Consider the following 16655-nt stretch of genomic DNA (forward strand, 5'->3'; position numbering starts at 1 on the left):
AATAAAAAATATGTCGGAAGAACACCAAGAGATTAAAATACAGTCGTAACGATACATGCGATTGTACAAATTTATTTTAGCCAAACGGTGTAAAATGATGCTCTTTGACAGTAAAGCTAATTCCCCAAACTTAGAAAAAAATGTAATATCTTATTAATATTTAATATTTCTAAGATGCATTTAATTTTTCTATCATAAAAAATCAACAACAATTACAGTATTTCTGTTTTGTGGGAGGGACATAAGTGACGATTTCTTTGAAATTCATTCTCGAACAGACAAACGTTTCCAACTTTTACCAATTACAGCTAATATTTTTAATGTTAATTATCAAACAGATAAAACATTTTAAATTTCTATCATGGCCACCATAAGTTTTACTTTTGGTACGTATTACATATTTTTCATTATGCATGTGGAGAGTTTACTCATACGGCAAACGAAAACATACTATGATATATTCATGCCCTTACTAGTATAAAAAACATTATTACAACAGTAAGAATAAATATGGCTTGAAAGGGAATTTGGTGTCACTGGCTCCCAGTGAACTTCCACTGGCGTTCAACTGGCCGATACTGCCCGACAGATAAAGGCAGATAATGGCACCAATAACAACGGACACAAGTGATTACGGCCGACAATGGTTAAAGTCGTCAGTGGCAACGGGCACCTGTAACTGTTAGTGTAGAACTGGAACCCCCTTCACTTGTTCCAATGCACTGAGTAACCGTCTGTACAAAGAAAAATCTTCCCTACTCCTCCAAGCGACCTGCTTTATGCTTCATTCACCCACATGAATGTCGCGAGATCACATGAGACCATTTCTGTAAAGCCGGTGCACTGATAGATATATACGGGGCCGAGTGACCGATGTGGTGAGTCAGCAGTCAATCATGGTTGACGATGTATCACGTCATGTTAGGGACCTGAGACCAGCGACACAGTTGAAGAGTAGTAGTTGAGGGGCAAAAATCAGAAGCTCACAGTATTAATGCCGGTGTCCCTCAGGGATCCATCCTGGGCCCAACTCTTTTCCTGATCTACATTAATGATCTTCCAAATCATATCCTTACATCATTTGTAGACATTTATGCTGACGACACTACCATTTATGGTACCACATCTAAGACAGTAAACGACCAAGTTCTCTCCAATTCTCTCTCCTCTGATCTTGAGCACGTAGTACAATGGGGAAAGGAGTGGCTGGTTACTTTTAATGCATCTAAAACCAAGCTTCTCTCTTTACATCATCAACATTCTAATTCACATTTGTCATCAATTGAAATGAATGGCTCTCGTCTTCAGGAGGCCTCAAGTTTTGACAAGCTTCTGGGCTTGACCATTACTCCTGATCTTAAATGGAACACGTATATCAAATCTGTTGCCAAGGCCGCTGGAAAAATGGTGGGATCTTTCTATCGATCCAGTAGATATCTCACTGCTGATGCTATTCTCTACCTATATAAGAGCCAGGTACGTCCAAGGATGGAATACTGTTGCCACATCTGGGCAGGAGCTGCTAGAAAGGACTTGTCCTGCCTTGATAGAGTTCAAAATAGACTTCGTAGCCTCGTAGGAGATGTCCTTTTCTTCTCCTTGCAACCTCTATCTCACAGAAGAGATGTTGCGAGTTTGTCTCTGATGTATCGTTATTTTCATGGAAAGTGTTCAACTGAGCTTCAATCTATGGTCCCCCCTCGCCAAACTTTCACAAGAAACACTCGTCTAGCTGTAAACACTATCAATAATTTCCCCCACTCTTTATCTGTGCCTAAACCTAAACGTAGATTCCATGAACAAAGCTTCTTTCTTAGAACTGCACGCCTATGGAATTGTCTTCCGTTTTCCTGCTTTCCGGCTGACTACAATATGGTTGTGTTCAAGTCTAACGTAAATAAGTTCTTGAAGAGCCGTTCCATATAAGTCATCAAATTTACCAAATTTTCATTACTAATGATTACTATATTGACCAATTTCTACTGTACACTCTTTAACCCTTATCCTTGAGTGGCCTCTGGGCCTTGATAATGTGGTGATACCTTTGTAAAAAAAAAAAAAAAAAAAAACACCACTGGACGACGGAAACGACTCTGGGACTGAGGCCAGTGAGCCATCGCTCTGGTTTGCACGATCCTCATCCTCATCAAGCAGCGTATCCGACATTAGTAGACTCTCAGGGGAGGCAGTGTTCTTCGATGCTCAGACTGCAGATGAGAGCGCAAGTGAACAAGAGGCCTACACAGTCCCCCTTCGAAGAAGCACCCGCCGGAAGAGAGCGCCAGCTCTCCGCTATCTTTGTGATCATGAGATCAGGGGGGGGATGTGGGGAAAATGGAAACGGACATACAAACGACCTACCTCTAAAGGACCCACGTGTCTGCCTGTCATGCGCGTTGGACAGGAAAAAGAGAAATCAAGATGGCGTCTGCGATATTTAACAGAAACCGTCTCATGTGATCTCACAAGATTCCACGAGACAGGCAGACACATGGGCGCTTTAAAGGTAGGCCGTTTGTATGTCCGTTTCTATTTTCCCCAGAGTTAGTGGTCATGACAGTGCCAGCTCGCCACACAGCAGTAATGACAAACATAATAAGTACCACTAGTATACATAAGCTTGATGTGCAAGTCTGTTTTAGCATCTCAAAATCACAACATAATATGCAATCACAAAACGATTATATCAGTAAGAATACCTTTTTTTCAAAATGCATATGTTTGTTCGAACCAAATAATCATATTTTCATTTGTATTCGGTCGTTGCGGTAAAACAATTCCTTCGATAACTTATTATCATTTACTTTTCAAAAAATTTACAGGCTCTGATTAACGAAATACCTAACAAACCATTCATTTATTTCGGCTTTCAAGTTTTAAATAAATCCTACTTCGTAAATCGAACCCAGGAAAAGTTCTATATCTTAATTATATCTAAAAAAAAAAAAAAAAAAAATTTTTTTTAAATTATCATGAAACACAACACGTAGGAACATTCACAAGCAATGTATAAATTCTTAGTGTTTTTAACTGCCTTCTTCTAATCTATGAAATATCTCTGGACGAATGAATTGCCGAAATATATTTCAATTATTATCAATTGGTGTGCGAAACCCATTGACTGTATTTTACTTTTATTTTATCGAATATATTGAATTTCGTATCGATTTTATCGACTAACCCGAATGGAACTATTTGCGACTTTGGAAACATTGTTTCTATATTTAGTTTCAACTTAAAATTTTATATTTAATTTTTGCATATACCCAGCCTACTAATAACAAAACTTCTGAAAATCATTCTTTTAATCTTGTCTAATTTTTCTGTTGCGGAATATAAAGTTTTTTTTTTATATTCTGGCAGACTAGAATCTAGACAAATCTTACAGTTCGAACTTTTCCATTCAATTTTTGCACAGAAGTTAACTTGAACTATTCACACGTAACTTTTTTTAAATTTTAAATTATTCTTTTTAGTGTAACTGTATTGATTTGCCTTCGAACGTGATTTACACGCAAGTGAAGTTTCGCCTATTTTAATTCATGTATATAATTATAATACGATTTATTTAAACATTACTTTTGGTTCTCGTAAGGTTTTTATTACAAAGTTAAAAAGTATAGAATGTGTCAAAAATTCTGTAAAAATGCAATCGATGCAAATACCGTCGGAACGCTAGATTCAATTGTACTAACAAAGTCTGTCCACCAATCTACAGTGAAAATTATTCTCTCTATTAACAAGAAAAAATATCGGAAATTGTAAGCATAGATAATCTTATTAAAATCTCTGATTTTATCAATTTTTTCCATATTTCGATCCTTCAATAAAGCAAAGGGAAATATAAAATAAACATGAGTTAAAGCATAAGTATATTCATAAAACTGTACAAACTTTTAAATTAATTTCTGATTCAGTTTCTTTGTTTTCTACGCAGGCTGTTGGTATAACGGGATAAACTACGGAATTAGCCAAACCTTCTGGAAGAGGTGTAACCGATGCATTTGCGGTCGTAACGGTCGATTCCGATGTACTAGCAGATACTGTCCACGAAATGGTAAATACAATTATTTCACCTATTTAGAGTAAAGCTAAATTAGAAATAATGCACTTAAAAAAAATTGATATCGTATAAAATCTGAGATTCATGTTAAAGTTTTGGTCTTCACCAAAAGCAAATAAATATATCATCAAATAATAATAAAACATTTAACAAATCTTCTGGAGAAATTTCAGTCAATGTGATCGTAAGTGTCCATTCGATTGTAGCAAGAAATTTCGTCCACCAAATCGTAAATACAATTTATCTCTTTATCTCCTATATAATAAAATGGTTGCAGAAATTTCCCTCTGGACCAAAGTACAATATGTTTGCAACAACAGATGCCACATACAAATTTAATATGTGTAGACTATTAGCCACTCACTTATGTGACTTTAGAACGCCATTTTAGACACATTTAGTCGTTATAATAAAATGCTAAATTGCATCCTATGAACAACACTATCACAATCACAACATTTTTAGAGGAAAGAGTTCCTATTTCTTGTTTTCTAGATATTTTGTTCTCGTAACCGGGAATAAATCTACACTTTTCACATATAATTTGGTTACACCCATCGTAACTGGATCATAGACATAACATAAATATTTCTTTTTTCCAATTCATAAATAATAACGTATCCCTTACCAAAGTCCGTCCATTCTGATTGGCTGAGCGCTGAAAATTCTCAAATTCCAGAATTCACTTCCACTAAATAAACGAAACCTTTCTAGCATTAAAACATGGCGTCAATAACCGACATGGTTTACAGCCTAAAATTCCCTTTTTATGGTTCATTCAATAAATCGTACATGTAAGAATAAACATTGTTCTTACACACTTAGGTTACCGTGCTGTTTTTGAAAATGGTATATACAATTTCTTACAGTCGTGTTTCTTTGCGTGTTTGCCCGCATGCGTGCGTGCGTTCATGCGTCCGTGGGTGTGTGCGTAGTATTAAGTAAAATTCTTTTGTTTTTCATTAAACACTTCTCAGATATCATTACTAACTATTGCGTTTATGCACTTATGTTACCGTGCGATTCGTACTTCAAAGATATTACATGGTGTTTGCTTGTTTGCGTGTATGCGAGTGTCTGTGCGTGTGTGCGCACGAGAGGCTACATTTCTTTTTTCATTAGATATATCTTTAATGTTATTAGTATATATTTTGTTCATGTACTTATGTCACCGTACTATTTTTATAATCGTATTATAAATTTATGACAGTCGTGTTTGTGTGCGTATGTGTGCGAGTGTGTGTGTGTGTGCACGTATGCGTGTGTATGTGCGAACTATACAAATCAATCTATTACTTGCGTTAACCAGACTGAGCCATAGCAACGTGTTGCCGGGTATAAATAGTTGACAATAAAATTTACTACGAAAATTAAAAATAATCAATTAATACTTACATTGTCTGAATTTATCCATATTTTCATTCCTCTCAAACATATCAAAATATGAATATTTACCATGAAATATATGTAAATTCATACAAAAAACTATAATAGTCTAAATGTAGTTAAAATTTTATTTTTGTTGACTAGCAAGACTGTTATTATAACAAGGACAAGTATGCCAAAAAGCTTATAATCTATAATTTATAAAGGTCTGGATGTATTTTTCAAATTTTTCTTAAATTTCTATGAAATCTTGAAACAGTAAATAATTTAAACCATTATCTCGAAGAATTCATAAAAGTCTAACCGAATTTTGATTGTTTACTTTGTTTTATTCACAGCATGTTGGTACAATTGGAGAAAATACAGAGTTGGACAAAGGTTTTGGAAGAATTGCAATCAATGCATCTGCCGTCGTAATGGTAGATTCGATTGTACGAACAATTTCTGTCCACCAAACGGTAAATAAAATAATTAACACTATTAATAATGAAGCTAATTTCGAACATCGTGCTGAAAGATACTCAGAATCATAAAAATGTACAATTATTTTTTTTAGTTTTTTTTACAATAACTTGATCAACACGCAAGAAAATAAAAATTTCATAAAATTATTATAAAACTTAAAATTAATCGTAATTCATAATTGGAAAAATATATAATATGTAATTGTGTATTTTTCAATTTTTATTTTTGTTTTCTATATAGTTTGTTGTTATGACGGGATAAACTGCAGTGTTGGACAAAATTTCGGAAAGAATTTATAAAAGTCTACTATAATTTTTATTTTTGACTTTATTTTCTACACAGCATGTTGGTATAACGGGATAAGATACAGAACTGGACGAAGGGTCTGGAGGAATTGCAATCGATGCATCTGTCGTCGTAACGGAAGATTCGAATGTACCAACAAATTATGTCCACCAAATGGTAAATAAAATTATCCTCTCGATTAGGAAATAAAGCCATTTCCGAAAATTATTTTAAAGAAAAATATAAAATAACTTATAAATTTTCCTAATGTGTGTGTGTGTGTGACTCGGTTTATCTCAGCCTACAGGAAATCCACCCAGGCAAGTAAGATACAGAAATGAAGCTTATGACCCAGCGGATGTTTTAGTGATTTTTATGTCCATGTTTGGTGTATGAAAATGGAAAAAAAAAAATGCAAAAGATGCAAAAAAATAACGATTTCCAAACAAAATTTTATTTACTGGATATTTTATCCGGTATTCACCGGAAGTTATTATCTCCATTAGTAAGTTCGATTTACTGTGTGTGTGTGTGTGTGTGACGCGATTTATCTCAGCCTACCGGCAATTAACCCAGGCAAGTAAGGGACCGAAATGAAGCTTATGACCCAGCGGATGTTTTAGTGATAGTTATATCCATGTTTGGTGTATGGAAATGCAAAAAAAAAAAAAAAAAACGTTTTATTTACTGGATATTTTTTCACATAAACGGATAAACATTAATATTTTTGTCATCGTGTTCATAACAGACGAATTGATTAAAGTCTAAATGAATAAATTCAATTTAATTGTAATAATAGTCAACTAATGCATAGAATAATAACGTTTAATATTGTTTCATGTGACTGTTACCATGAATTATAAAGAGATCTTATTTGCATTAAGGTATAAAATTGTCATTTGAAAATATAAAAAACATGAATAAATTTATTTAAAAAAATCGTATAAATTATTAACTAGTGGGAATCGAAAATATGTACAAATAAAATCATGTTGCTTTACTTTATGCAAACACAGACATTGCTTTTTATTTAAAAGACTAGCAGAGCTACCCGGCGTTGCATGGGGCATATAAAAAATGAAAGTGAAGTTGCGTTTGACGACACTTGCTAAATGATTTTTGTTTTAAGTTAATTATTTTATTGTGCAATAATTTATACTAGTTTGAAATTGCAAACCGGTGAGTTTGTTTGAGTCACCAGCTCTAGGAAGGTTGTCATCCAAGACCTCTTACATATAAATAATATGATATAAATGCGGGGGTGCCCCAGGGTTCTGTCCTTGGACCTCTATTGTTCCTGATATTCATAAATGACCTCCCCGACAAAATTGCCTCTGAGATGGGTATATATGCTGATGACACTACACTCTATGGCAGGCACGACAGGAAGACGAATGAACACATTTCTAAAGAAATGGCAGAAACACTAGAGGAAGACCTCCAATCTGTAGTGGAATGGGGACAAAAGTGGTTGGTCGCGTTCAATGCTGCCAAGACTAAACTAGCTTCATTCAATAATTACAAGAACCCCTCTCTACCACCCATAGCAATGGCCAACGACTCTTTATCTGAGAGTCCATCTTTCAAACTCCTTGGCCTAACGTTCACAGGAAACATGAGTTGGAACAATTACATTGAAGGCATTGCCAGCGCCGCTGCAAGAAGGGTGGGCTCTCTCTACCGTTACAGAAAACTACTAACACCCGAAAGTATCCTGTACCTCTATAAGGCCACCATTCGCCCATGTATGGAGTATTGCTGTCACATCTGGGCTGGTGCATCTGCTACTAGTCTCTCGCTCCTTGACAAGGTTCAAAAGAGAGTCGCAAACCTGATAGGCCCCGAACTGGCATTTAAGCTTCAGCCTCTGTCCCATCGACGAAATGTTGCATCCCTCTGCCTTTTCTACAAGTATTTTAGTGGTGGATGCTCTGACGAACTGCAATCACTTGTGCCCCCACGACGTGAGCACCCTCGACAAACCCGACAGGCTGCTTAATCCCACCCCCACACTGTAGAGATCCCTAGATGTAAAAGATCTTTTTACTCCAATAGTTTCTTCCCCAGAACCGCTAGACTCTGGAATTCCATTCCAGGTCCCTGCTTCCCCAACAGTACTGACGTGCAGCAGAAGTTCAAGTGTAACGTGAACCGACACCTTGCTGCCCAAATCCCTACATAGTACCCCAGTAGTTGTTGCCCCTGATAGTAGCCCCCTACACCAAAGTGGCAATTTGCCTTGTTTGGGGTGAAAATGTAAAAAAAAAAAAAAAAAAAAAAAATATGTTAACCTTAAAAATATTATTAATGACCGTTTTGGTAAAAAATAGAAATTCACTGATGTCGGTCCATTGCTACGAATACGAAATAGAGGCACGTGAGCGAAAGAAATTTAAGCGGTTACGATTTATAAAAATATTTGTGATTTACGTAATAATCAGGTATTTAATAATAATCATATCTTTAAATCAACCCTCAGTTAAATGATCCGCCGATAAAAAATTCCATATAATTATTTTTTAAGCCAAGTGCAAAACAAAAAGATATAAAAAACGTTATCTTGTTTACATGAAAAAAAAAAACTTACCGAAATAAACGTTTTCAAAAAATATGTTAAAAATAAAAAAAACGAAACACCCATCGTAAGGTCGGCGCGAAGGTAATTGGAAAAACTAATATTTCTCAGTCAACGTTTTAACTCATTGGGCCACATTGACAGTCATACAATGAGCTTGTAGATTTACGTAGTTAACATATCTGAGAAGTGAAGGCGGTTCACGCATGCGCAGATGTTGAAATCGTTTAGAAAGAGACAATTTTACGTGGCACCCCCATATCAGATTCTGCGGTCGTTAAGTTAAAAAAATAATATTTTGTTCTAAATTTCACATATTATACATCCATTTTCTTTGTTCCTTCCCGTTAAGACACTACCAGATCAATTATCCGTTTTAGATTTTAAATGTATTAGCAATACATGCAAACACACATACATACATAGATTCACACTAACAGACATTTGCTTACTTTGTAAATACTTTTCAGTGATGAGAAATTTTAAAATCGTAAGTTTATTTTAGAGGTGTTTCTCATATTTTGATTCTCCGAAAAGCAAAAGAATATAATATGAAATTTTAATAAAACATAAAACCCTACGAAATTTATGAATAAAAATACATATATGCCAAAAGTTCTGGGAAAATTGCAATTGATGCGCCTGTCGTCGTAGCAGTAATTTCAACTATAGCAACAAATTTTGTTTACCAAATAGTAAATAAAATCATTCACTTCATTGACAAAGCTAATCTTGAAAAAAATCTTGAAAATAAAAACCGAGTATGAGATAAAATTTCCAGTTTGTTTCAAATTTTGCTCTTTCGAAACAGCAAATCGTGAAAGTATAATAAAGCTTCACACGTCAGGAAATCTATTATATATATAAAAGTGAACGTGTCTGTCTGTGTATGTGTCTGTCTGTGTGTGTACATTTCCCTACGCAATAACTTTGTCAATTTTAAGTCTACAGACTTGAAATTTGATATACAGGGTACTGAGATTTGGGAAAATCGATGTGATTGGTTTTCGGCCAGAAATTTGGCTGCTAAAGATTAAAAGTTCAATGATTTGACCTTTGAGTACTCTACCAAACTCCTCCGCCAATTTTGGATTCAAGCACTTGAAATTTGAGATATAGATTCCTTGGACATGGATCTAACTTAATAACTTGATTTGAGCCGAAAACAATAACTGTTAAGGGGTAATAATAGGGGTCATAGTTAAAAAAAAATTTGACCTTTGCGATTTCTACCAAATTACTCAGACACTTTCTGGTCTAAACATTTGAAATTTTACATAAAGGGTATTCAGAGATAGGGCAAGCTGTTTAATCGCTTTGGGTCGAAAATTTTTAGTTACCAATATATAAATGTATGTATGTATGTTTGCATGTCTGCCTAAAACTTTCGACAGAAGGGACGGATTTTTACAAGATCAGTATCATTTTGAAGTTCGACCTTTCAGACGACAAATATCGAAAAATTGGCTAAAAACATTAATATCTTCACCTTCAACTGGGCACTTTTCTACTGGGGGATCGCTTTTCTCGTCGATATTTTCGAAAGCCATCCTCTCCTTTCGATTTGCTATTAGCAACTGACCTCTCATTGCCCGACAATTACACTGTTGCCACGGCCGCAAGTTGTCGCTGTTTACAAGCGCCGACATTGGCCGCTAATTACAATAGGCGCAAGTGACTACGGTCACTAGTGACCACAGATACCCATGATCGGTAGTGGTAATAACCGACTGTGGTCAAGGCCGCTCATGGCTGCTCGTAGCCGCCCATGGCCGTCCGTCATACAGCTGCCACTGGCGGGCATAAATAGAGCCACCAGTATACATAATCTTCCTGTGCACATATTTTCCACATTTTCACTATCACAATCGAAAATGAAATTACGTAACGATGATAGGATTAAAATAGTATTCTTTCGTTTGTTCGCGCTAAATAATCATTTTTTCTATTTGTTTTATGGTTAAACAATTCAGTTGTTATCTTAATTTCATTTAATTATTAATATTGGCATGTGCTGATTTAAGAAATACTTAACAAACCATTCATTTCTATCATCTTTCAAGATTTTTAATGAAGCTAATTTTGCAAATCGGACATCAAACAAATTATTATTAATATCTCAGATTCATGTTATGTGGGATATATGGTTAGAAAAGAAGAAAAAAAAAACGTACCGGGCGTATCTGCATCGCTCTTTGCGAAAGAAGAAGGAAATGATGGCCAGCGCATTTGTATACACGAAGGGCATCTTGGGAAGGCAGAGCATGATGGGAGAAGCTATTATTTTTTTCTTGTCTCTTCCTTTTTTTTTCTAGATAGGAGGATATAAAAGCAGGGAAAAATTCCCTGAGGCAGCAGAGAGAAAAGAGTTGTGAACATCTTCTCTTGAAAAGAATTTTGTATTGCTGACGTTTGGATTGTGCGGTGTGACATTAGTGGCGAGAGGCCAGGCGTGGTCGATTGGAAAAGAAGAGGGCAGAAACGTGCTGTTGTCGAGAGAGTGACTCACTCCTTCCCGAAGCCCAGAACTGAATCCTGATTATAACGTTTTTATACATATATTGATCTCCCTCTTAAGGCAATTAAAATATAAAACTATCCTAAAAGTTAAAATATAAGCACTTTCCAAAACAATGTATAGTATCGAAATACGAAAAGTACAGAATTAGAGAATAAAGCTGAAAATTTTTCAGTCAATGCACCTGCCTTCGGAACGGTAGATTCGTAGCGCACCAAAAATTATTCTCTATTTACTACGAGGTACATTCTTAAGTTAATGCATACTATCTTTTTATTCCGTCCGATTGGATAAGAGGAAATTGCAAATTGTTATGATGATATTATCGCTCTGTTGAAGATATTGACGGTGTGAGACTCTAAGAAAGCAACTCCTGCAATGGGCGTACATCAGAAGCAGAAATGTGTCATTGTATTCCTGGCAAAAGTGCATTGAGAATGGTAACACAAAACGTCGCACGCTTTAGTGGTACTACTCCTGTTTTCGTAGTTCTTCAATTTTTGAGTAAAAAAAATAGGACGCTTTAGAACTACCTTCGTATGACAGCAATCATTCACCGCTGAAAAACATATCAAGTATGATAGTAATTATGTAGAACAATTCCTTCTGGAGAACAAAATATCATTCGTTTTAATTGTACGACTCCTGTCTTCACAGCTCTTCAATTTTAGGGTAAAAAAAATAAGATGCTTTTCTTTGTATGACAAAATGCACTCCTGATGTCCATGCACAGCCATCGTTCATCGCTGACAAAAGTGCATTAAGAATGGTGGTGACTATGTAGAAAAATTACTTCTGGAGCACAAAATGTCGCACGCTTTAATAATACTAATCCCGTCTTCGTAACTCTTCAACTGTTTGAGGTAAAAATATATGGTATTTTATAGCTAGACCAACGCTCGTAGAAAGCAAATTTCCGGAAATTATAATCAGGGATAATCAAATTCTTATTAAAACTACAAGTCTGCTCATTTTTTCCTTTTAAAAAAGCAAATACAGACAAAAAATAAACATAAATGTAAAACATACGTATAATCAGACATGATGTATGAAGTGTTTAATATATTCTTTTTTCTTTGTTTTCAACGCAGTTTGTTGGTATAATGGGATAAATTATGGACTTGGCCAAAAATTATGGATGAATTGCAATCGATGCACCTGCCGTCGTCACGGTCGATTTATGTGTTACAAAAGATTGTGTCCATCAAACGGTAAATACAATTATTCCATTATGAATAAAGCTATTTCCAGATATACTCAGATATTCAGCGCCATATTCGAATCTACGATTAATTTTTAAAAATATTTAATCTTCCACAATTAAATATATATTAATAATAATATCACACACACGCACACACGCACACACACACACACACACACACACACACACACACACACACACACACACACACATATATATATATATATATAAAATTACTCCTCTTAACAGTGAAAAGTGCTTACTATATTGATAGGTTTGCTTTGTTAAAGTTTAATTCTTTATGTTTTTTCTATTATATATATAATATATATATATATGTATGTATGTATGTATATATATATAATATATATATCTATATAATATATATATATATATATAATGAAAGAACATAATCAAGAATTTAATTTTAACAAAGCCAATTAATCAAGATAGTAAAAACTCTTCACGGTTAAGAGGAGCAATTAATATATTAAAGAAATGATGAGGATATAAAGTTACATTTTATTGAATATATGTATATAAAGTTACATTTTATTTAATATATATATATATATATATATATATATATATATATATATATATAAAGCAATATCCGAAAAATGTTCAGATAGTCATTATCCTATTAAAATCTAATAATTATTTCTATATTTTCTTTATATTGTACATCATATGAAAGCTCCAACAAAAATGGATATCGTAAAAGCGTAAAATATTTAATAATTAAAGATAAAAGCGTAAAATATTAAATAATTAATTAATTATCATAAAAGCGTGAAATAATTAATAATTAAAGATAAAAGCGTAAAATATTACATAATTAATTAATTATCGTAAAAGCGTGAAATATTAAATAATTAAAGATATCGTAAAAGCGTGAAATATTAAATAATTAATTAATTATCGTAAAAGCGTAAAATATTAAATAATTAAAGATAAAAGCGTAAAATATTAAATAATTTATTAATTATCGTAAAAGCGTGAGATATTAAATAATTAAAGATATCGTAAAAGCGTGAAATATTAAATAATTAATTAATTATCGTAAAAGCGTAAAATATTAAATAATTAAAGATAAAAGCGTAAAATATTAAATAATTAATTAATTATCGTAAAAGCGTGAAATAATTAATAATTAAAGATAAAAGCGTAAAATATTAAATAATTAATTAATTATCGTAAAAGCGTGAAATATTAAATAATTAAAGATATCGTAAAAGCGTGAAATATTAAATAATTAATTAATTATCGTAAAAGCGTAAAATATTAAATAATTAAAGATAAAAGCATTAAATATTAAATAATTAATTAATTATCGTAAAAGCGTGAGATATTAAATAATTAAAGATAAAAGCGTAAAATATTAAATAATTTATTAATTATCGTAAAAGCGTGAAATAATTAATAATTAAAGATAAAAGCGTAAAATATTAAATAATTAATTAATTATCGTAAAAGCGTGAAATAATTAATAATTAAAGATAAAAGCGTAAAATATTAAATAATTAATTAATTATCGTAAAAGCGTGAAATATTAAATAATTAAAGATATCGTAAAAGCGTGAAATATTAAATAATTAATTAATTATCGTAAAAGCGTAAAATATTAAATAATTAAAGATAAAAGCATTAAATATTAAATAATTAATTAATTATCGTAAAAGCGTGAGATATTAAATAATTAAAGATAAAAGCGTAAAATATTAAATAATTTATTAATTATCGTAAAAGCGTGAAATAATTAATAATTAAAGATAAAAGCGTAAAATATTAAATAATTAATTAATTATCGTAAAAGCGTGAAATAATTTATAATTAAAGATAAAAGCGTAAAATATTAAATAATTAATTAATTATCGTAAAAGCGTGAAATATTAAATAATTAAAGATATCGTAAAAGCGTGAAATATTAAATAATTAATTAATTATCGTAAAAGCGTAAAATATTAAATAATTAAAGATAAAAGCATTAAATATTAAATAATTAATTAATTATCGTAAAAGCGTGAAATATTAAATAATTAAACAAGTAAGAAATGAGTACAATTCTAAACGTATTTTAAATTGTTATCGTTCTTTTATACATAGCGTGTTGGTACAACGGGAGGAAGTACAGAACTGGACAAACGATGTGGAAAAATTGTAATCGATGCATATGTCGTCCTAACGGAAGATTCCATTGTACTTACAAATTCTGCCCACCAATCGGTAAATAAAATTACTCCTTTTATTTAAAATAAAGCTAATTCAGACAATGTGATCAAAGATAATTAGTATCGTATGAGAATGTACGATTAATTTAACGTGGTCGTTACATTTTAACACGGACCCGACGTCGTGTACGAATATCTTGCAAAAAAAAAAAAAAACAACAACAAAAAAAACGAAAAAAAGAAATTAGACCCGAGTGTTTTTCTCATTTAAAGAAAAGACATTCACTCCAGCTAGTTTTCACATTAAGCCTCCTGACACGTATTTCCCAAGCGAGCAAACATGTTGTCGCCGAAAATCTTCAAAAGTTTTCGTAAAGTTTAATGAGGACTGCATTTTATTTAAAAGTTTTCATCCTGCCGCTATGTTGTTAAAAAAATTATGCCCTGGCGACACGTGCTTAAAAGTCTCCTTTTTCGCCACCTGCTTTTCATTTTTTTTCTTTTCTTTTGTCTTTCTATATTGAGGTCACCTCATACCACGGCCTGGTCATTTGTATACATCGAGATACCACCGTTGCTACATACGTGTTAGTGACCTTATTATCTTTATATCCAAGTTTCGTCATATTTAATCATTCAACAAAGCAAGGTTATATATCAAAATATAAAGATACACTTATGACATAAATATATTCATAAAAGAATCCGTCGCCTTTTCTTCTTCTACTTCATAATAAAGAATTAGACAAACGTTCTAGAAAAATTGCAAGTGTGCACATGCCGTCATAACAGTAGATTCGATTGTTCCTACAAACGTTCTCCACCAAGCCATAATAAAAATTATTAACTCTATTAGCAGGAAAAGAAATTCCTGAAAAATTCATACTTCGAGACCTTCAGTATCTTATTAAAATGTGCGATTATTTCGAGTTTTATATATATTTTAATCAAATACAAAAGCAAATTTAAATATAAAATGTACATAAAATAAGAGCTTAATTATATTCGTAAATAATACATGAAATTCTAAATGTGTTTATGATTTTCTCTTTGTTTTTTTTACACAGGCTGTTGGTCTAACGGGATGATATACGAAACTGGAGAAAAAATGTGGATGTATTGCAATCGATGCACATGCACGAAAAACGGTAGATTTGTCTGTGCAAGAAAATTCTGTTCTTCAAAGGGTAAATAAAATTATTCTGATAAGATTAAACCAATATCCGAAAATTCTACTCAGATAGTTAGTATCCTATTAAAATCTACTATTTGATTTTGAGTTTTGTTATGCGTGTATCCTGTGAAAAGCAAATTAAAGTATCATAATATTATTGTGAACAGAAAATAAAGAAATTACAAAATTAAGAAATTTATACAATTTTAAATGTACTTAATAATTTTTATATTCTTTTAATACACAGTATGTTGGTATAACGGGAAGCAGTACAGTATTGGACAAAAGTTCCGGAAGGATTGCAATCAATGCACCTGTGGTCAAAACGGAAAATCTGTTTGTACGACAAGAAGATGTCCGCCAAAAGGTAAATATAATAATTATCTGTATCGACAATCAAAATTGTACGCAGAGTATTAGTACTTAGTTTTTATTATTAGAATCTACGAATATTTCGAGTTTTTACACTGTTTGATTGTCCAAAGATACTAATTTAAACAAAATAAAATTATCATACAACTTCGGACATAAATATATTAATTAAACCAATATCCAAGAAAATAGCTAAGAGGGAATTTACGGAAACCACTAAAAAACGCATCGAAGCACAAAAATTAGAAACTCGTGACTTCTGGAAAATCTACAACAGTGTAGTAAATAATGGGCAATCAACAATTCCCCCACTAACCAACAATCACGAGGTTCTTTGCTCAGCAACCGAGAAGGCTAACATGCTTGCCAGTCGGTTTGCCTCCAACTCTACACTGGACCCTCTAAACCACTCCCTACCTGACTTTCCTATGCGGACAGACGC

General features: G+C 32.8%; 1 protein-coding gene across 41 annotated transcripts in view; it reads left to right on the plus strand.

The window, feature by feature from the left end:
• The window catches only part of LOC145291506 (uncharacterized), a 351327-nt gene that overhangs the window by 172408 nt on the left and 162264 nt on the right, over positions 1–16655 (plus strand). For all 41 annotated transcript variants that reach the window (XM_080137468.1, XM_080137469.1, XM_080137432.1 and 38 more), the window contains 7 exons: positions 3938–4057; positions 5788–5907; positions 6257–6376; positions 12384–12503; positions 14603–14722; positions 15735–15854; positions 16089–16208. In XM_080137468.1, the coding sequence (XP_079993594.1) occupies positions 3938–4057; positions 5788–5907; positions 6257–6376; positions 12384–12503; positions 14603–14722; positions 15735–15854; positions 16089–16208 (840 nt within the window). The remainder of the gene's footprint in view (positions 1–3937; positions 4058–5787; positions 5908–6256; positions 6377–12383; positions 12504–14602; positions 14723–15734; positions 15855–16088; positions 16209–16655) is intronic.

The sequence above is a fragment of the Euprymna scolopes genome, chromosome 12 (genome assembly GCF_053919585.1).
Source record: "Euprymna scolopes isolate OS-2025 chromosome 12, ASM5391958v1, whole genome shotgun sequence".
Taxonomy (NCBI): domain Eukaryota; kingdom Metazoa; phylum Mollusca; class Cephalopoda; order Sepiida; family Sepiolidae; genus Euprymna; species Euprymna scolopes.